The sequence below is a fragment of the Jaculus jaculus genome, chromosome 1, assembly GCF_020740685.1.
Source record: "Jaculus jaculus isolate mJacJac1 chromosome 1, mJacJac1.mat.Y.cur, whole genome shotgun sequence".
NCBI classification, from domain to species: Eukaryota; Metazoa; Chordata; class Mammalia; order Rodentia; family Dipodidae; genus Jaculus; species Jaculus jaculus.
This window is the reverse complement of record NC_059102.1, coordinates 24,396,772-24,418,117: the sequence shown is the minus strand read 5'-3', so window position 1 is coordinate 24,418,117 and position 21,346 is coordinate 24,396,772. Positions and strand designations below refer to the sequence as shown.

The window sequence follows — 21,346 nt, the reverse complement described above, 5'->3', positions numbered from 1 at the left end:
AGTGACCTACTTCCACAGCTAGGCCTTGCCTCCTAAAGCCTCCACACTCTTCAAAGTAACAACACAAAATGGACCAAGAATTCAAAGCATGAGCCTGTGGGAGATATTTCAGATTTTAACTGTAGCATAGCTATAGAGGGAAAAGCAGCTAACAATCCACAGAGAATTGTCTAACTGTCTTTGATAAGTCATCTCACTTGTGTGCTGAGTTGGAGTTGATTACAGGCTGTAATAGACTGAAAATTTTATGGGAAAAGAGGTCAGACAGAATAAATCAGGCTTTGAAGGATGATAGTTAGTCATAACATGGTGTCAAAGAAGGATTCGGATGTTTTATTCATGAAATAACTCTTTAGTGAGAGAACCAGTTTGTTAAACTGAACTCTCAGATACCAAGCATCAAGGTCTTAAGCAGCTCCAGTATCCAGCCTTGCAGCTGTGATATGCAGAGAAGTCGCTGCAGTGCAGGGGCAGCACAGAATGCCAGATTGACAAGGACTCCTTCATGGCAGACTCAAGGGACAAAGGGACTTTTTTCCCCTTTCCTATATTTCCTTCTTTGTTTTCTTTTTACCCCTTTCTCTATTAAAGATTTATAAGTAGGCTTTTATTGAATTAAGTATTTTTCAAACACGCTAGTGGAAACAGGCAGAGTCCCAGTATAGAAGCCTATGGAGAGGAAATAGGTCTTATCAAAGGTCCTTCACTATTTGACCAAAGTGGTATACCAGGTCTGGAAAGATGGCTTAGTGGTTAAGGCATTTGCCTGTAAAGCCAAAGGATCCCAGTTTGATTCTCCGGGACCCACGTAAGCCAGATGCACAAGGGGCTGCATGCATCTGGAGTTTGTTTGCAGTTGTGCCAGTGGCTGGAGGCCCTGGCGGGCCCCTCTCTCTACCCTTCCCTCCCTCCCTCCTTCTCTCAAATAAATAAACTATATTTAAAAACAAAAAAGTAAACAAACTTCTTTAAAAAAAAAAAAAGAGGTATACCAGCATGAAAAGGAAGAATTGATAGCTGGTGAGCTAAATGAGTACCAGGAAAGGGGAAGAAGCTGAGGACAGGTATTTCAAGACTCTGGAAGTGTTTCAGCATGAGATGTGTGGGTCTGAGGTAGAGGAGTCGTCACTTGTGGGAGAGAAGAAACCAAGAACAAGGAAGAGTCGAAGGGCTTCACTGTTAACACGTTTGATATGTTTAGGAAGGGAAAGATTGACTAAAATCGAGCTTCTACCAATAGAAAACGAAAAATTCAAAAGTAAAGCTAATTTTATTCTCTTTCTATAACATTAGGCATCTATGCCAAGCGCTGTTTTAGGGGCAAAGTACACTGCTAAACAGCATAGACAAGATTCCCTTTCTTATGGAATTAGAAAATACACTAAATAAATAATGTGACAAGATAACAGGAAGTACTCTGCAAAGAATCCTGACGTTGTAATGAGGCTGAGAACACCTGGGTGACAACGGTAGACTAGGTCATCAGAGAAAACATCTCTGAAGTGGTCACATGTAAACTGAAATCTGAATAACAAGGGGTGCCATGTCCTGCTGCAAAACAAATGTTTAAGTCCAGGCAGCTCGTACACGTATCTGGTGGAAGAAAGCCAGGGGTGAGTTTAGCCTCTCCAAGGCCCAGAAATAATGGTAATGGTCTGGAGTGTGGTTTTCAAAGGGGCAAGTAGAGCAAAATCAGAGCAGAAACATAGGGCCAAATAATGTGGTGTTATTTTAATGTGGTAGTGTATAAATTATACCACAGACAGGGTTGGAAGTTTGATGTGTGTGTATGTAACGTTCTTTGAGTAAATTTTCAACATTTCACAATTAGAAGATCGCACATTAGTAACTTCTGTTTTGTTTCTTAAGACAGGATTTTATATAGACAAGACTGGCTTTAAACTTGGTATGTAGCTAAGGGTGGCCTTGAACTCCACTCCTCCTGCTATAATTAAAAGCATGCACCATATGCCTGGCTCTTGTGGCTTCTCTTTAAAAGTTCTTACGGGCCTCATAGTCTCATGTTAAAAGCGGTGCTTTGGGAAACAGTCTAATGGCTTTATGCTGAATGGATTTACTGAGAAGGGCTACAGGCAGGAGGAACAAACAAGAAGAAGAGGCTTACTGCATGGGTGTACATATGATGTAAGGCCCAAATCCAGCCTGGAAAGTGGGGGACCTTGTCAGTAAGAGTGAAGGAGCATAGTAGTATGTTACTAGTGGTAGTGCAGGAAGAATTAAAAAGTAAAGATTGCTAAGGATTAAGCTTGCAGAAATTGTAATATTGTCAATATTAGAAGAATAAAGAAAAGAAAGAAGATAAGGAAAATGGGAGAGAGAAGGTAAAATCACTTTTAGATCCTTTTAAGTTTTAATGTTACTGTGTTGCAGGCAGTTAGGAATAGCAGCTGGAGAATGGGGAGGAGGTGGTGGGATATGAAGACCAAATGACTGACTTAGAAATGGCATTAGAGAAGCTTGAGAGGATGTTTGATGTAGCGGAGACTCAGCTTTGGATAGGAAAGAGAAGAGAGTGCCTGAGAAGGCGAACAGAAGCAGGTGAGGGGGGGCCAGAAGTCCAGCACAGTATCTCCCAGCTTGGGGACTTATTCTAGAGTAAATAGCATCAGTCTATAAAGAGATCAAGAAGAATAAAGACTGAACAAAAGCTGAACTTTGAACTTGGTAACAAATGAACTTGACATTTGGATCATCAGAGACTCTCAATAGGGCAGAAGTCACACTATTATTTGTATGTATGCTTTTCTGCTTGAAATGGTTTTTATATTTGAAAAAGTTTTTAAAAAGATATTAGAAATAACTGTCTAAAAAAAGAAATTACTGTCTGTCAATGCCTTTTCATCCTACAGTAAATTACCTCAGTATTTATTAACATTTAACCTTTCGGTTCATCTAAGTAATTTTTTTTTGCCAGTGATGTGATCCTTTGGCATAGTTACACTCCAGTGAGTATTAGATGAAATAGCTTATATCAAGCCATCAGTGAAGATCCTGATACTTATTTGTACTCTGAAAATTAAGTGAATAAAGTGTTGTAAGATAGTGATATGAACTTTATCAGTGTATACAAGACTAGATACTCCCAGGCACAAGCCATTTCCTAGCATCAGATTTCCAGGTTAAAGGATTATTTGACTCAGATCTCTCCACAATTTTTCCTTTTAGGTCTTGGCATGGTCACACCTATCAATGACCTTCCTGGTGCAGATACGTCCTCATACGTGAAGGGAGAAAAACTTACTCGCTGTAAACTTGCCAGCCTGTACAGGCTTGCAGATTTGTTTGGATGGGCACACCTTGCAAATACATATATCTCAGTGAGTCCTTCAGCTTTTGGTTCCTTTTTCTAAAATTCCAACTAGAAGGCAACTTTAAGTGGAAATCCAGTTTTCAGAATTTATTCTCTGAACCCAGCATGTTGGATCACAACTTACATCTCCAAGGGAGAGACTACAGTTCTTCAACTTTCCCCTTCACTATCTGTGTTGTTCCTTCCTATGACCAGGAAGAAACGCCCTGTCCTGGATTAATTGTTCCTAAACACCAGTGGCATTAAAAAGCATTTGGAAATAAAAAAGCAGCCAGTGAAGTTTCTCCCATGTTGGTTTCATCTTTCAAATACACTTTTCCTATTCAGTGTCATCTGCTTTAACTTTGGCACACTTGGAAACAGGACACTATTGGGAATGGAACAATATATTATGTGATGCAAATGGCATAAACACGTTCAAGTAGTCTACCAACAGTCTTTTTTTTTTTCTTTTCCCCTATCCATTCCTTAGTTTCTACTTTACATCTACCTAACTCCTTTATAGGAAGAGATTTTTTTAAATATTTTATTTATTTATTTAGTTGATAGAATGGGTGTGCCAGGGCCTCTGGCCACTAAAAATGAACTCCAGATGTATGTGCCACCTTGTGTATCTGGCTTATGTGGATCCTGGGGAAGCAAACCTGGAGCCTTAGGCTTCACAGGCAAGTGCCTTAACCATCAAACCATCTCTCCAGCCCTTACAGAAAGAGATCTTATCCTCTTTCCTGCCTATTTTCTATGAATTTCCATGTTATCAATTCAAATTATGATCATTACCACATTCTGCTGAGTAATATTGATTATTGGTAGTATCATATTGATAAAGTAGCCATCTTAGAAACCAAGGTGGCACTTAGGTAAGTCCAGCAAGTGAGGAAATCATGTGGAAATTTTAGCAAGTACTTGAGACCTAGAAACTTCAGGACAGGTTCACACTATAGACCTAGAATTTTTGCTTTGTTGTCCCCCTCCATCCTTACAATTAGTCACTGGCAAGGTTTCTAGGCACATTGATGCTGTAAAATATGAGTATCTTAAAGTAAGTTTTTGTTGTTGTTGTTTTCTTTCAGGTAAGAATAAGTAAGGAGCAAGACCACATTATAATAATTCCTAGAGGCCTTTCTTTTTCTGAAGCCACAGCCTCCAATTTGGTATAATTTTTAGTTCTTTCTTACCTTTTCTGAATTTCCCTGACCATCCTTAGCTTATAGGATAGGGTGGACCAAGAAAAAGGTGTGGATAGAAAATCATTCATATAGAACAGTGAAGGGGTTGGAAAATTATGTTAATTTTTAACAAAAGTTTTAAGCTTAAGAAAAAATAGGATGTAGAGACTACTAAATGAGCTGGAATTATAATTTAACCTGTTCATTTTTTAGAAGAATCTTTTGGTATTTTCCACCTTGTCCTTGTATTCCCACCCACACCCCCCACACACCCATTAAGGTCTCATTCTAGCCCAGGCTGACCTGGAATTCTGTAATTCCAGGCCTGCCTCAGACTCACAGCAGTTCTCCTACTTGTGCCTCCCAAGTGCTGGGATTAAAGGTGTGTGCCACTGGCTGACCTTGTATGCGTTCAGGGTACCTCCTATAGTATAATTTAAACAGTTTAGTTGGTATGAGTATAGGACCTAATGTAGTATTTTCTCTTCTGCACAACTGCATTGCCAGCCTCTCCTGGGTTCCTAGGACACCTGGAGCAACCCAGTTCTAGGTGTTGTAGTGTTAGCAACTGTGAGTTTTCCAGTCAGCTCAGTCCGTGCTGGATTTGTCTAAACCTCTGAAGATGACAAGCTTGTTACTCGGCTCCTTGGGAACTGTGATTCTTGCTGAATATTAACTTTGGTTGCATACTGCTTATTTTATAATAAAATTTTATGGGAACAAAGCCAAACCTTTTCTTTTACAAATTGTTTATGACTACTTTTATACTGCAGAGATGAGCTCAGTTGTTGCAACAGAGGCCCATAAAGTTGAAAACATTTACTATGTGGCCTTTTACCCAAGTTGGCCACTCCCTGGGCTAACTAGTGGGACACAGATGAACTTTGGTATATATGTATTGGTTAACTATGCCCTTCTGACTTTTCCAGGTAAAAGTCAATATAATAGGAGAAGTGGTTGACCAGGGAAGTACTAACTTGAAAATTGACCATACGGGATTCAGCCCCCATGCTGCGATCTACTCAACACGTCCTGATGTGAAATGTGTGGTACATATCCATACCCTCGCTACAGCAGCTGTAAGTTAGCCCAGGGCAGACCAGTGATGGCTGGAAAATGTATTGTTTCCATGACTTTCCCATCTGTTGCTTTCCAGTGTACCCTGCCATTCAAAATTCAAGTTGAAATAGTAACCCAAGGGGCTAGATAGATATCTTAGCAGTTAAGGCACTTGCCTGCAAAGCCTAACAAACAAGGTGCCATTCCCCAGCACTCTTGTAAAGCCGGATGCACAAAGTGGCACATGCATCTGGAATTCAGTTGCAGCAGCTGGAAGCTTGCGAACCCATTTTCTCTGTCTCCTCTTTATCTCTATGCTGGCAAATCAATAAATAAAATTATTTTTAAAAAATGCTAACCTGGGCTGGAGAGATGGCTTAGCGGTTAAGCACTTGCCTGTGAAGCCGAAGGACCCCGGTTCAAGGCTCAACTCCCCAGGACCCACCTTAGCCAGATGCACAAGGGGGCGCACGCGTCTGGGGCACACGCGTCTGGAATTCGTTTGCAGAGGCTGGAGGCCCTGGCGTGCCCATTCGCTCTCTGTCTATCTCTCTTCTTTATCTTTTTCTCTCTGTGTGCTTGCAAATAAAATAAAATATTTTAAAAAAATGCTAACCTGAGCCAGAAAGGCTCATGGACCCAAATGCTACCAGTCTAGAAAACAACCAGAGAAATAACATTTGGATTTAAAAACAAACTAACTTAATAATTGGGTCATTGAGGTTTTTAGAGTAAAACTTATTCCATAATATTTAATATTTGATGCCACTTTTAGATTGTGTTGTATCTCCTAAGATCTTTTTGCTTTTTGCTGAAGTGGGAGGTATGCTATAAGCCAGTGCTTCTTGAACTGTCTAGAAAAAAAGAAAAGAAAAGAAAAAAGATCAGCTTTCTATGACTGTGCAGTAACTCAGTGTGCTATCTTGGAACAAATCAAATAGGTGTCGTCCATGAAGTGTGGAATTCTTCCAATTTCTCAAGAGTCCCTTATTCTTGGAGAGGTTGCCTATTATGACTACCAGGGGTCACTTGATGAACAGGAAGAAAGAATTGAACTGCAGAAAGTTCTGGGGCCAAGTTGTAAGGTATGTTGTAGTGGAGTCCGTATCTAAGAAGCTATTTTTGTTGCTGTTGCTTGTGATGAAAACAGTGTGAGCTGCGGCGGCTATTGAGAGCAATGCTCTGTGGCTCTGTTCCAGGTGCTGGTGCTCAGGAATCATGGCGTAGTAGCACTTGGAGAAACACTTGAGGAGGCTTTTCATTACATATTTAATGTGCAGATGGCCTGTGAGATTCAGGTAGGAAAAACCATCCCCTTCTTCTTATTGCTTGATTGTTTAGTTGGATCTTGTGCTTGCTTACTTTCAAGGCCCTATTAACCAGTGACTTTTTATTTTGTCTTAATGGAAGTTCTCCTTCATTCAAGTAAAAAAGGTTGTCAACTCAGTTATCTCTTGGAATTGAAAAGAGGAGGAGAGGAAATTAGACATTTACATTCACATTGTATTATATGCACATTACATTCACATACCCACAAGTCTAAGGGCCTTACGAATGTCATTTTCTCTACAGTCCTGCTTTGCTTTCCCTCTGGGAGTCCTGACTGAGAAATAAAGGTAGCCATATATTATCAAAGATGGGGTGTGCTCTGGTCACTTCTGTAAAAGCTAAACGTAGAGCCAAAGGTTCTAGAACTCAAGCAGTTTCCAACAATCCCCCAGCTTCTGTTTTGTAATAGGTTGGATATTTATTAGCTGTTTTTCTCCATCTGAAATTTTCTTGAAACAAATGGCAATAATCCTAATGTATTCAAAGGACTACAAGAAAGGGGAGGGGACTTTATACCAACTTTTTTCAAGATAAAGTAACCCATGCTAGCCCTTGGCCTTGGGCATACTGGGGTCTCAGGCATGTACCAGGACTCTCAGTCTTTGTCTAGAAACATTACCTAGTCTTAAGAAGCTTCTCTTGAGCTTTAACATCCTCTTAGGTGGGGCTATGAAAGGCTCAGTGAAGACAATGAGCTGTTAACTTCTGCCTAGATATCCTAAATATTCCTTTAAAGTGATGCTTTTCAGCCTGGTGTGGTGGTGCATGCCTTTAATCCAAGCACGCTGTAGGCTGAGATTGGAAGATCAGTTCCAGGTCTTTCTGGGCTAGAATGAGACTCTGCCTCAAAACAACCAAAAAACTAAATAGAAACAGCAAAATTATTAACTAGATAGCTCTAAGGAAAATTTCAGGAATAGAGCTTTAGGTTGGAGAGATGGCTTAGCAGTTAAGGCACTTGCCTATGAAGCCTAAGGTCCCATGTTTGACTCCCCAGATCCCATGTAAGCATGTGCAAGGTTGCACATGTGCACAAGGTGGCGCATGCATCTGAAGTTTGATTACGTGGCTGGAGGCCTTGGCATGCCAATTCATTTTGTCTCTCTCTCATTTAACAAAAAAAGAAAAAAAAAAACAGTCTGTTGGGCTTGCCTCAAAAATAAAGAAAAGAACTTTAAAATTTGGTAAGAAAACTCAGTTCTTTGAAATAAGGTAAAAGGTGTGGTTCTAAATGTGTTTTCCTGCAGAAGCGTAACAGTCCTGGAAGTTATTGTTTCCAGACCAATGGAAAGAAACTCTGGCTGCTGCCTTGTCTTTGCTGGCAACAGCCTGACAGGCACTGTGGATGTTTGCCATATTGAAACTGGCTTTCTGAGAGTCAAATACTTGTTACGATATTGACAGTGTTGTGTGTGTCTATATCTGATCGATTACAGGTGCGGGCGATAGCTGGGGCAGGTGGAGTGGACAATCTACTTGTGCTGGATCTTCAGAAGTATAAAGCTTCCACTTATGGTGTGGCAGTATCTGGAGGAGGGGGTGTTAATATGGGTTCCCATCAGAAATGGAAGATTGGCGAGATTGAGTTTGAAGGGCTGATGAGGACTCTGGACAATCTGGTAGGTGAACAATTGAACATAGACTTGGGTTTCATGTCTCCAGAGTCAAAAGATCCTTCCATCTCCCTTTCATTTTAAAACATGCTCTTAGGCTAGAGAGATGGCTCAGCAATTAAAGGCACTTTCTTTCAAAGCTTGATGGCTCAGGTTCAATTCCTCACTACCCATGTAAAGCTAGATGCACATAGTGGCACAGGTGTCTGGTGATCGTTTGCAGTGGAAGGGGGTCCTGGCATGCCTATTCTGTCCTTTGCTCTTTCTCCTCTTCTCCCATGTAGATAAATAAATAAATATTTAAAAAAAAAAAAAACCATGCTCCTAATTTGACCACACCACATTTCTTTGTGATTTGACCACATCTCAAAGAAATAAATAAACATGTAGATGTTACCTTTTTTTCTCAAGAATACAGCACACTGTCATTATAGTCACAGTATTATACAGTATATTCTTGAACTTAACCCTCCTGTCTAATAGACTTTGTATCCTTTGACCAACTTCCTATCTTTGTCCACTTGGATCTGCTTGCATGAGTTCAGCTCTTGTAGATTGCACTTGTGGGTGAGACCATGTGGTGTTTGTCTTTCAGTGCCTGGCTTGTTTCACTTTTCATGGTGTCTCCCGTGTATGTCCTTGTCAAAGGTAGTATAGTATTCCTGTGTGTGTACCTCATTTTATTTTCCCCTTATATTTAATTTTATGTGTCTTTCATTGAAACATACTAAATTCAGACCTAAAGTTTACAAAAGTACATACAATAGAAAGTTTGTCCTTTTCCAAAGCTAACCACTATTAACAAAAGTATTGTGTACCACATTTTCTTTATTTATTCACAGACACATAGGTTGATTCCCCATCTTAGCTATTGTGACTTAGTGCTTCAGTGAAAATGGGAGAATAGTCTCTTCACACTGAGTTACATTCTGTTGGAGATACATCCAGTAGTAGAATTACTTTTAAAAGTATTAGCTCTCCTTTTAATTTTATAAGGCCTCTCCATAATGGCTATACTAATTTACAGTCCCAGCAACAGTACACAGGGGTTTCCTTTTCCCCTCATCCTCTCCAATTCTTACCCCTTATTTTCTTGATAATGGACATCCTAACAGATAACATTTAATTTGCATTTCTCCAATGATTGGTGGTGGTGGTCATATTTTCATAGATCTAGATGTTAGCTATCTGAGCGTTATCTTTTGAGAATTATGTATTCAGATATTTTGCTTATGTTTTAAAATATCTTTTTTTTAAATTTTTTAATTTATTTTTTTGAGAGTGACAGACATAGAGAGAAAGACAGATGGAGAGAGAGAGAATGGGCACGCCAGGGCTTCCAGCCTCTGCAAACGAACTCCAGATGCGTGCGTCCCCTTGTGCATCTGGCTAACGTGGGACCTGGGGAACCGAGCCTCGAACCGGGGTCCTTAGGCTTCACAGGCAAGCGCTTACCCGCTAAGCCATCTCTCCAGCCCTTGCTTATGTTTTAATTGGATGGCTTCTTGGTACTTAATTGACTTAGCTGCTTAAGTAGTTTTGATTATAGCCCCTTATCAGATATATGGTTTGGCAAATGTTATGTCAGATGTTTTTCCCTCTTCCAGAAGGGGTCAGAAGTCAGATTGTCTTCAGATCCAAGAAGAAAGACTTAAATGAGCACTGAGCTTTGGTTTCCCCAAAGCCACTTTGTAGGTAGAACATGTTTCTGGTGAGATGTCTAGAAGTTACCTTTGCCAGAACTTGTATGAGTAGAAGTTAGAATGCCAGGTGGAGTCCATTTTAACCAGATTTTGAAATTTGTTTAATTTCAACTGTATTATTGTGAGGAAGTTATGTGGGGTTTGGAAGGATATTTTCCCTTTATTTTTCAACAAAAGGATCTTTTTGAATCATTCGTTTAAAAAAATGCTGTGTTGGTACAGGTTGATTGCTTCAAATGTGGTTTCTTCCTCCCTCCTTTAGGGGTACAGAACAGGCTATGCATACAGGCATCCTCTCATTCGTGAGAAGCCTAGGCACAAGAGTGATGTGGAAATCCCAGCAACTGTGACTGCTTTTTCCTTTGAAGATGATACAGTGCCACTTTCTCCTCTCAAGTACATGGCTCAGAGACAGCAGCGTGAAAAAACAAGATGGCTAAACTCTCCAAATACTTACATGAAAGTTAATGTGCCCGAGGAATCTCGGAACGGGGAAACTAGTCCCAGGACCAAGATCACAGTATGCTGCTATTCTGCACAGCTTCCCTTCACTAAATATTTTGCTTACTTACTCATCAGTTGTATGTTCAATGTCTTAAGTTATTAGGAAATTTGAATATAACTTAAAAATTATATCACAGTCAGTTACTAACTTTGTAAAGCATTGTCCTATGTGTCATACATGACCAACTTAGTTATCCTAATGCGAAACAGAGACTATTTTTCTCTTGTAGATGAGAAACCCAAAGCAGGAAAGGCTAATTGATTTTTACTGGTAAAGTCAAAATTTAAAAGCCAAGAGCCTAATTCCTACGAGTACTTGATACTGTTGTGTAGCTTATATTTCTCCAGTGCTTTAGAATGATAAAAATTATCATAAAATAAGTAAATTCCACTAAAAATGCCTGAACTAGCATATATAGCTATTTTAGACAAGCTCTCACAGGTTGAGAATTGGGTGGTTTTATCTTTGTTAGACTATTGCTTCAAATTTGGAATATAACAAACATTTTTTGGTCATTCAAAACAGTCCAGCTTGTATATCATTGCCATTCAACAGAAAAGCTTAGGTATTTATTCCTCATCTATAAGATGTCTTATGTCCAGGAAAAGAACATAATATAATTAAACTCATAAGTTTCCCATAATTCAACTTGACAGAGGTTGATGGTCAGCCATCATTAATGGTGTTCAGTATTTGTCTTCTCTAAGTTATGTAGTTTGGAGTAAATAAGGACTTATACAGGGCCCTTCCAATCCTCTGGATGTATCATGCTATGTATCTCCAGATTATCTCTTATGAAGTCTGATTAGGACTTCTGTCTTTTCTGTAAGACAAAACTAAAAACAAAGCCTAGTCCTAGAACATTGCATCTTTAAGAGATTTCTTGAATCCTTTTTAGTGACTTTTTGTCTGTTGTCATCTGATATAATTCAGTACAGGAAACAGAACTCTTGAGTATTACATAATATGCAATCCTGCTGTCTGTCAATCTGTCTGTCTGAAATAGTTTCAGCAGCAGTATCAGTTGTCAAGAAGAAAAAACTTAGTCAGCACTGTAATTGAGTCTTCATGTGAACTGTCATAGTATTTGTTTAAGTGAATAATTTTTTCTGACTAGTATGAGGTAAAAGCCAGTAGGATATTACTTAGTGAAATTTGACTGGCAGTAATAAAAAGTTACTCAGTATCTGGATTTCCTTAATAAAAATCTCATTTTAGAAAATGTTTTATTTTGTAGTGGATGAAAGCAGAAGACTCCTCTAAAGTTAGTAGTGGAACACCTATCAAAATTGAAGATCCCAACCAGTTTGTTCCTTTAAACACAAACCCAAGTGAGGTGCTAGAAAAAAGAAATAAGGTAAGATAAGTCCTCTGTGGCCAGAGACACGTAGCATCTGTTCCATGTTCAAGTCACAGTGACTGAAATTGATGATAAGCTTAGGAATTTGAATACCTAAAAGTTAAATGCAGTAATTTAAGCTTGATTGAATGCCTCTAGCCCCATGCTAGTCACTGGCAAACAGGTTACATGAGGAGGGTTATTCGGCTTTAGAGAGCCCTAGTAAGAGAGGAGAGTGCAGCTCGCCACCATATAAGACAATAGGGAATCACGTGCATGAAAGGAAGAGATTAATGTGAGGGTTGGGATGGGAAAAGGACTCTTCGTGAAGATGAGAATTGAAGAGACCTACTTGGGAACAGCACACAGTGAGCTTCCTGGAGAAGTGAAGGTGAAGGTCATCTGCACATTTACCCAGAACTTGTCACTGTGTCTCAATTCAGATTCGGGAACAAAACCGATATGACTTGAAGACGGCAGGCCCACAGTCTCAGCTGCTGGCTGGAATTGTTGTGGAAAAGCCTCCTTCTGTAAGTTGAAAGCAGCATGATCTTTGTGTTCTATCTGCCACATAGTATGTTTGCTTTTTAACTATGATGTGTGTGTGTTGTGTGGTATATATACATGTATGTACATATGCATGTCTGTGTATGTGTGTACAGAAACCAGGGTCTTCCAGTTCCTTCAGTGACTTCTTAGCATTTACTTCCATGTTTCTAAATAACATGAGCCACACATGCCTGTAACCCCACTGACTCTGGAAGAAACAACTTGGACAGCAAAAGACCTTATCTCAAAAAAAATAGCATATTTATTCTGCTTGCTTTTGATCTTAATTCATTCCAACAAATCCAGTATATCCATAAATCCCATTAATGCTTTATATCTCAGTTATGGAGACAAAACACTGTCATTTATATTGTAGAACACTATATGGTTCCCAGTATCAGAGATTAGAAAATGTAGAGAATCTTAAAAATAGTGGTTACTTTTTTAATAAGTGGGCATTAGCCTGTTTATAAAATGCAGGTGCAAGTGTATGATTTCACACATGAGCACAAGGGGGTGCACACATCTGGAGTTCGTTTGCAGCTACCAAAGGCCCTAGCGTGCCTATTCTCTCCCTCTCTCTGTTCCCCTCCCACCCTTCCTCCCTCCCTCCCTCAAATAAATAAATAAAAAATTTTAACTAGCAGAAATAGCTATATTCACATCAAGGCAGACTTCAAGCCAAAGTTAATCAAGAGACAAAAAAGTCACTTCCTATTCATAACAGAAGCAATCAAGAGGATACAATACTTATAAATATTTGTGCACTTAGTTTTATAAAATAAATTCTACTGAGCATAAAGGGTAAGATAGACTCCAGTACAGTCATAATGGATGACTTCAGAACCCTTGTCTCACCAATAGGTATATCTTCCAGACAAAAATATCAACAGAAGAACATCAGAGTTAAACTACACTATAGATCAGGTGGAAACACTATGCCCTGTATATTCTGTATAACTTGATATCATGAATTTTAAAAGTTCTGTTCTGACTTCTTCAGTAATGCAGTAATTGGATATTTTCTGTAGTTTATCAGGTTGTTAATAACTAGTTTTATTCCATTATGATCTGATAAGATACAAGAAATTATTTTAATGTCTTGGTATTTAAGACTTGTTTTAGGGTTGGGGAGACAGCTCAGTAGTTACAGGCACTTGCTTGCAAATCTGGTGGCCCCAAGTTCAATTCCTCAGCACCCATGTAAAGCAGAATGCAAAGTGGTGCATGCCTATGTGATCCCAGTGTGCTCATGGCATCCGGAGGTGGAGCAAAGAGATCCTGCCTCAAGAAAAAGCTGGAAGAAGACAAATCCCTGAGGTTACTCTCTGACCACCACATGTGAGCAATGGTGATGCGACCACCACATCCACACACACTTAGGTACATACATATATGCATGCATATAGACATACATACACACACAAACAAAATTTTAAAAAGATCTCTTCATGTCTTAACATAGGATCAAGTTTAGAAAAAGATTAGGGAGCTGGAGAAGGATGGGTATTCTGAAGCTGTTGAGTGTAAATAATCTATACATGTCTTTGCTCAGTCCACTTGAACCCTTTATTCTCACCCACTTCCCTCAGCACCCACCCTTTTCCCTGTCACCTTTTTACTTCCATGAACTTTTTTCCTAGATTCTAGATTTCATAGATGAGGGGAAATGTGATATGTGTCTTTCTGGGTCTGTCATATTTTCACTAAGCATGATCTCCAGTTACATCCATTTCCCTTTTTTTTATTTTTTATTAAATTTTTTAACTTTATTTACAAGAGAGAGAGAGAATGGGCACACCAGGCTTCCACCTTCTACAAACAAACTCCAGATGCATGTCCTATGTGTGCATCTGGCTTATGTGGATCCTGGGGGAATCTAACCTGGGTCCTTTGGCTTATCAGGCAAGTGCCTTAACTGCTAAAGCCATCCTTCCAGCCCTCCGTTTTCTTGTATGGACTTGATTTCATTGTTCTTTGTGGCTGGCTAATAGTCCTTTGTGTATGTTTACATTTTTTCATCCATTCATATGTTGATGCAACTGGACTGATTCATGATTTGCCTGTTGTGAATAGTGTCCTGGTAAAGATGGTATGTGTACAAGTATTGCCATTGTGTGTTGAGTTTGATTCCTTCAGGTATACACCCAGGGGTTAGTGTAGTTGGATCATATGATAGTTCTTTTTAGTTTTCTTAATCTGTTAAGTTTTTTTTTTTTTTTTTTGAGGTAGGGTCTCACTGTAACCCAGGCTGACCTGAAATTCACTAAGGAGTCTCAGGGTGGCCTCGAACTCACGGCGATCCTCTTGCCTCTGCCTCCCACGTGCTGGGATTAAAGGCGTGCACCACCACGCCTGGCAAGATTATTTTTTAAATAATCATTTTGTTTGTCATTTCTTTTTTGGTTTTACGAGATAAGATCTTGTTCTAGCCTAGGCTGACCTGGAATTCACTGTGTAGTCTCAGGGTGGCCTTGAACTCACTGTGGTCCTTCTACCTCTGCCTCCTGAGTGCTGGAATTAAAGGCATTTGCCACCATCCTCATTTTGTGGTTTCTTGTAACTGCTGTGAAGTTGGAACTCACGAACACTTAAGGATATTATACACACACACACACACATACACATGCATGCATGTGTTTATGTAAATAGATAGTTATCACAAACATGTATGTGTGTGTGTATTTAAAGAGGTAGTTGGAAAAGTTTATGTAAAGTTGCTGGTAATGACTTGTTCTTCTTTGTCAGACCATGCAGTTTGAAGATGATGATCAAGGCCCACCAGCTCCTCCTAACCCATTCAGTCATTTCACAGAAGGAGAACTTGAAGACTACAAGAAGACAATCGAAAGAAAGCAGCAAGGCCTGGAAGGTCAGTTAACTTTTAAGTTCAGCTTAGGGTAACGACACTGACAACAGTAGAGCGCCCTGAGTTGGATGATTAAGACAGTCAAAGTCACTGTTAATGAAGAACAAAAAGATCTGACTAATTGAGTGCTCTCTCCCTTTTTCTCTAGGACAAGAACTTTTAGTAGAGTCTCTCAATCCTAGGTCTCTGAATAAGCTTCAGACCTGAAAAATACAAGATTAATTGTCTATGATACACATCTGGATAAGGAGGCATTCAGGGTAGAAGATACGAAGTAGACAAGAGCTTTAATTCACCTGTAGCACGCAGTTAGAATGTTCACCCAGAGCAAAACAGAACCCAATAGTTGCATGTATCTTTCTACTTTTATTGACTTATTTATTTGAGAGAGAGAGAGAGAGAGAGAGAGAGAGTGGGCATACCAGAGCCTCCTGCCACTGCACACAAACTCCAGACACACCACTTTGTACACTGGCTTTACGTGGGTAACTAGAGAATCAAACCTGGGCTCTGTAAGCAAGCACCTCTAACCACTGAGTCATCTTCCTGGTCCTAGTTTCAGAATTTTTGCCTATCTATGTATTATGTAGTTTTTAAAGATTTTATTTTTATTTATTTATTATAGTCAGAGGGAGAGAGAGAATGAGAATGGGCAAACCAGGGCTTCTAGCCACTGCAAATGAACTCCAGACACATGCACCAACATGTGCATCTGGCTTACGTGGGACCTGGAGAATTGAACCTAAGTCCTTAGGCTTTGCAGGCATGTGCCTTAACCACTAAGGCATCTCTCCAGCCCAATTTTTATCTATGTTAATTACCATGGAAGAGGGGCTGATGGCATATGGATTATCCAAAAGACCATGTTTAATCAGTGTACTAATAATGTCTTCATCACAAAGATGAGTCTTCCTCACTCATTAAGGTACTTACACTAAATGTTTCAGCATATTGAACTTGTTTATTCTGACATAAAAGTAGAAGCTTCTTTATCTTTTTTTTGTTTTGTGTTTTGTAAACTCTCTTTAATCTTATTTTTTTGAAAGCCTAAAGATGCCAGGTAACAAATGTTCTCTAAAACTATCACCTTTCATATGTAACTTTGTAAGAAGATTATTTTATATCAATCATGACCTTCTGGATTGGCTCCTTAATATTGCTCTGAGGGAAATCACTAGTTGGAAATTATTCACAAATTCATTGAAGCATTCTGCCTCATTAATGTAACAGCATTGATGAGGCTTCATAATTCTTCTATCTGAGTATGTTTATTTGGGTTACTTAACATGAGCGAACGCTAAAAGCATAGATTCTTTGCCTGAGCTACCAGTAGCCATGCTTCCTTTGTAGCCCTGTATGTAAAATTGTTATTAGCAGCCTCATGTTTTAACAAATTAATCTCCCGAATGCATAATTATTGGCATATGGTTTAACTGTCAGCATGCTCAGGTCGTAGCTGAAGAATTTCACATCTCTTTGTGCACAGGCATTTGGTACATGCACTAACTTCCCTGAAATCTCGAGCTTCCTTGCTTTGTTTTGCATGGCTTTAACTAAACTCTTACCCAACAGATGCTGAGCAAGAATTACTCTCAGATGACGCTTCATCTGTTTCACAAATTCAGTCTCAAACTCAGTCACCGCACAATGTCCCTGAAGACTCAGAAGGTACTCACTGTCGCTTCCCTAGCACTCACTGAGAACTCGGAAGGTGTTCGCTGTCACTTCCCTAGCACTCACTGAGAACTCGGAAGGTACTCACTGTCGCTTCCCTAGCACTCACTGAGAACTCGGAAGGTACTCACTGTCACTTCCCTAGCACTCACTGAGAACTCGGAAGGTGTTCACTGTCGCTTCCCTAGCACTCACTGAGAACTCGGAAGGTGTTCACTGTCGCTAGCACTCACTGAGAACTCGGAAGGTACTCGCTGTCGCTTCCCTAGCACTCACTGAGAACTCGGAAGGTACTCACTGTCGCTGCCCTAGCACTCACTGAGCTGTCTCCAGTGTCTTCCTTTCGTTTGTTCTCATGTAAGAAATTGAACACTGTTCACAGTAAGTTTGTCAGGGATTTTTGCTTAAATCTCCCAACAGTTATATATATTTTCTTAAATGGGGTACTATTTTTGTGGACATTTTTATTGACTTACTTTCATCTGGGTTTTGGTAACCCATAGTTTTTAAGAATCTGTGTAACTAAGCTAGGCGTGGCGGTGCACGCCTTTAATCCCAGCACTCGGGCGGCTGAGGTAAGGGGATCGTTGTGAGTTCAAAGCCACCCTGAATCTACATAGTGAATTCTAGGTTAGCCTGGGCAAGAGCAAGACCCTACCTCAAACTAACAACAAAAAAATAAAGAAAGAAAGAATTTGTGGAACTAAACATTGACTTGGCATGTCATGCATTGTCTACTCAGTACCATGAATGTTTTCATGATTTGATTATCAACGATCAAAAGTAAAGAAAAGTATGTTGTCTTCATTTATACGGACTTGGTCTACAATGAAATGTCATGTCATCAAACTAGAATTATGTAGCTTGACTCTGGTTTCACATCTTTGCCTCTCGTTCCCCTTTCTAACATTTGGAAAAATTCGCTTCATGCTAATAGATCCATAGGCTATCAAAATAATCATCTATTCTCAATAGAATTAAAGTAATGCCTTAGTACATCGCTAAAACATCTGTTTTTTCAAACTAAAATGAAATGGCTATGTAAAATAACTCCCTAACTCTCCCCTCTTTTGTAGAAAACCATGAGCTGTTTTCCAAGAGCTTCATGTCCATGGAAGTGCCTGTCATGGTAGTGAATGGCAAAGATGATATGCATGATGTTGAAGATGAGCTTGCAAAGCGAGTGAGTAGATTAACTACAAGCACAACCATAGAAAACATCGAGATTACCATTAAATCTCCAGAAAAAATTGAAGAAGTCCTGTCACCTGATGGCTCACCTTCAAAATCGCCATCCAAGAAAAAGAAGAAATTCCGCACTCCTTCTTTTCTGAAGAAAAACAAAAAAAAGGAGAAAGTTGAAGCCTAAGGAGTCTTTTTGTAACTTTATTATATTGTGACATTGCACATTGACATACCACATTTAAGTTGATCATTAAATTCACAGTGGTAGATCAGATTGAGGGTGTGTAGCAAACTGGACTTTAAAAACTGGAAAGAGGTTTTACTAAAAGAAAAACATATTATGAAAAAGAGTTTTCAAATTCATCTCTCGTTTTATATGTCCAAAACTGGCTATGACTTTTTAAAACATTTGCTAGTTTTAATTAGTTCTGCCCTCATGAAGTAGCATTAGAGTCTGTCACTAACAGATACCTGTCTGTATACTTCAGACCCTCTCCATCATATCTGTTAGAAAGAATTGTCTGAGAATGTGAGACTTTAGTTCACCACCTGCCTCACTTGGCAGTCAGACTATGATTTTTGTCATGGTTACTGACTGTGTCTTTTGGGTCACCAGTGTTTCAGTGGGCATTAGTAAAATGCTTTAAAAGTTTCTAAGACAAGAATCTATAGCATTAGTATACACTGGCACATAATTTTTTTAAAGTTTTGAGAAAAAAATTGTTTGGAATTTTATTCATAGTATAAAATTCCCTCACCTGAAGTAACTTTGTTTGCCAAAAAGAAGTCATTTTAAAAAAAAACTATAATTTTTGAAAACTTCCTTTTTTATTAGTTTAGAAAGCCCCTTATTTTTCACAAAGGGGATTTTGTACACATAATTTAGTTTAACTCTGGCAGAAACAATTTTTGTATGTTGAAATGTTTGTATACCTTTCAGTATAAGAGTGTCATATGCATATTAGCCAATCATTTAACAATAGAGCATATTTGTGGCTGCTTGGTACTGAGTCTGACTCAAGAATCCAGGGACTTGGCATCAAAAAGGCATATAAAGGTATATCTAGATTCATATTTGAGCCTTATAATGTCTTTTTCTCTTAGTATCACTAATGACTGGCGAGTATCTCTGAGGTAACCAGTGAAAAGATAACGAGAGAAAGGGAAAGGAAAAAGTAAGGGGCCAGAAGAAGTGATATGAAAAGAATTCTGGCTTATTCACAACAGGGACAAAAAGTTTGATTTGTTGAAAACATGTCCCAGATCTCTAAAGCCCTGTTTCTCTGCCAAAAATCAATGTCTTGGTTGGTATTTGAGTTTTAAAAGGACCAAATCCTTCTAACTTAAATATTTTTAGCGGGCAGCACCAGAAGACTTCAGCAGATATAATCCCACCAGTGAGAAAACTACCACTTCTTGATTTTTTTTTCAAACTTAAAAAAAAATAATTTCAGTTGACTTTCTTTCTCATGTAAATACAAATTTAAATCTAGGCTTTATCTAATTTTCTCCCTTTTCCCAAGTGACGTCACAAATCAATGTAAAGTCAGTGATCCAAAATGGTCAGTGGGTAAAAATAAACACAAGTGTTCTGAGGGGAGTTGGCATGCAAAAACTTCCATTGATTACAGTGTACTCTGGGCTGGTTCTGTGTGTATGTGTGAGTGTGTGTGTGTGTATGATGCTGCAAAGTGAAAGGGCGCCTGGGAATGTCATTCTAGATCTCACTAACTACTGGAATCAGTGTTCTAGCATAGTGGAAATCTTCCATTGCTTAACTGTGGACTAGGATTTTATTTTTATGTTCTACATCTACAATATATGTGGAAACAGTAACCTGTGAACTATGCTTTTCCATACTTTTAAAAAATATATATATCTAAATGTGCATAAATATTTTTTAAGCGCAACAGTAAACTATTGCACCTTTTGCTAATGCCTCTATTTACTTGCTTTGGCATAATGAATGAGCCAATGAACCTGTGTCCTGTGGAAAATGTATAAAAGTTATCTGATATTGCTCTTAGATGTTATGCTAATTAATGTTAAATCACAAATAAACAGTATTTTAAATATATGTATTTGGTGTAATGGGCTTCAGGAGTGGTTTATGTTGTATTTTATATAAACTCTGTAAAACTTTCAGTAGGTAAGAGTGATGCTTCTGAAGAAGGAACATCTTGCTAAATGTATTTTCCACTTAATCAAAAGTTCACCTAGGGCTGGAGAAATGGCTTAGCGGTTAAGGCACTTGCTTGCAAAACCAAAGAACCCATGCTCTACTCTCCAGATCCCATGTTAGCCAGACGCACAAAGGTGAGGCAAGCACAAGGTCGCACATGCCCACTAGGTGATGCAAGTGTCGTGAATTTGATTACATTATCTGAGGCCCTGGCACACCCATTCTTTCTCTCAAAGAAAAAAGTTCACATATATAGCATACATAGCATATATGCTTCCATATATATGTACATGGATGAAACCTTTCTTGTTGCCACCCTGTTAGAGGAAATGCTCTAGTTTTTGTCTTGATAGGGTATGGTGGTTTAGGATTCTGATAATCTTGGTTCTGTGGTTCATAACTATAAGTGTAGGGTAGAAGATTTAAGATATGTACTGAGTTTATACTTTGGCCCCTTTTGAGTGTTGGGGTTTTTTTTGGTTTTTTTTTTATTTTTTGTTTATTTTTTTTTATTTATTTGAGAGCGACAGAGAGAGAGAGAGGGAGAGAGAGAAGGAGAGAATGGGCACGCCAGGGCTTCCAGCCACTGCAAACGAACTCCAGATGCGTGCGCCCCCTTGTGCATCTGGCTAACATGGGTCCTGGGGAATTGAGCCTCAAACCGGGGTCCTTAGGCTTCACAGGCAAGCGCTTAACCGCTAAGCCATCTCTCCAGCCCTTGAGTGTTGTTTTATTTTACAAACAATATAAGGAAAGTGACAGATAAAAGAGAAAATAGTTCATTATTTCTGCTTCTTTAACATATTTTTTTTTCATTCCCTTCCAGCCTTTATATACAT

General features: G+C 39.0%; 1 protein-coding gene across 6 annotated transcripts in view; it reads left to right on the top strand.

The window, feature by feature from the left end:
- Add3 (adducin 3) overlaps positions 1-20,402 on the top strand; it is a 144,934-nt gene extending 124,532 nt beyond the window's left edge. For 5 of the 6 annotated variants that reach the window (XM_004659357.2, XM_045141464.1, XM_045141462.1 and 2 more), the window contains exons 4-15: positions 3,187-3,338; positions 4,405-4,485; positions 5,430-5,579; positions 6,501-6,644; positions 6,759-6,857; positions 8,325-8,507; positions 10,467-10,724; positions 11,947-12,066; positions 12,492-12,578; positions 15,346-15,469; positions 17,039-17,134; positions 18,217-20,402. In XM_004659357.2, coding sequence (XP_004659414.1) covers positions 3,187-3,338; positions 4,405-4,485; positions 5,430-5,579; positions 6,501-6,644; positions 6,759-6,857; positions 8,325-8,507; positions 10,467-10,724; positions 11,947-12,066; positions 12,492-12,578; positions 15,346-15,469; positions 17,039-17,134; positions 18,217-18,509 — 1,787 coding nt within the window. In that variant the 3' untranslated portion in view covers positions 18,510-20,402. The remainder of the gene's footprint in view (positions 1-3,186; positions 3,339-4,404; positions 4,486-5,429; positions 5,580-6,500; positions 6,645-6,758; positions 6,858-8,324; positions 8,508-10,466; positions 10,725-11,946; positions 12,067-12,491; positions 12,579-15,345; positions 15,470-17,038; positions 17,135-18,216) is intronic. The other variant, XM_004659358.2, reaches the window with a different exon arrangement.
- Positions 20,403-21,346: the final 944 nt, after the last annotated feature.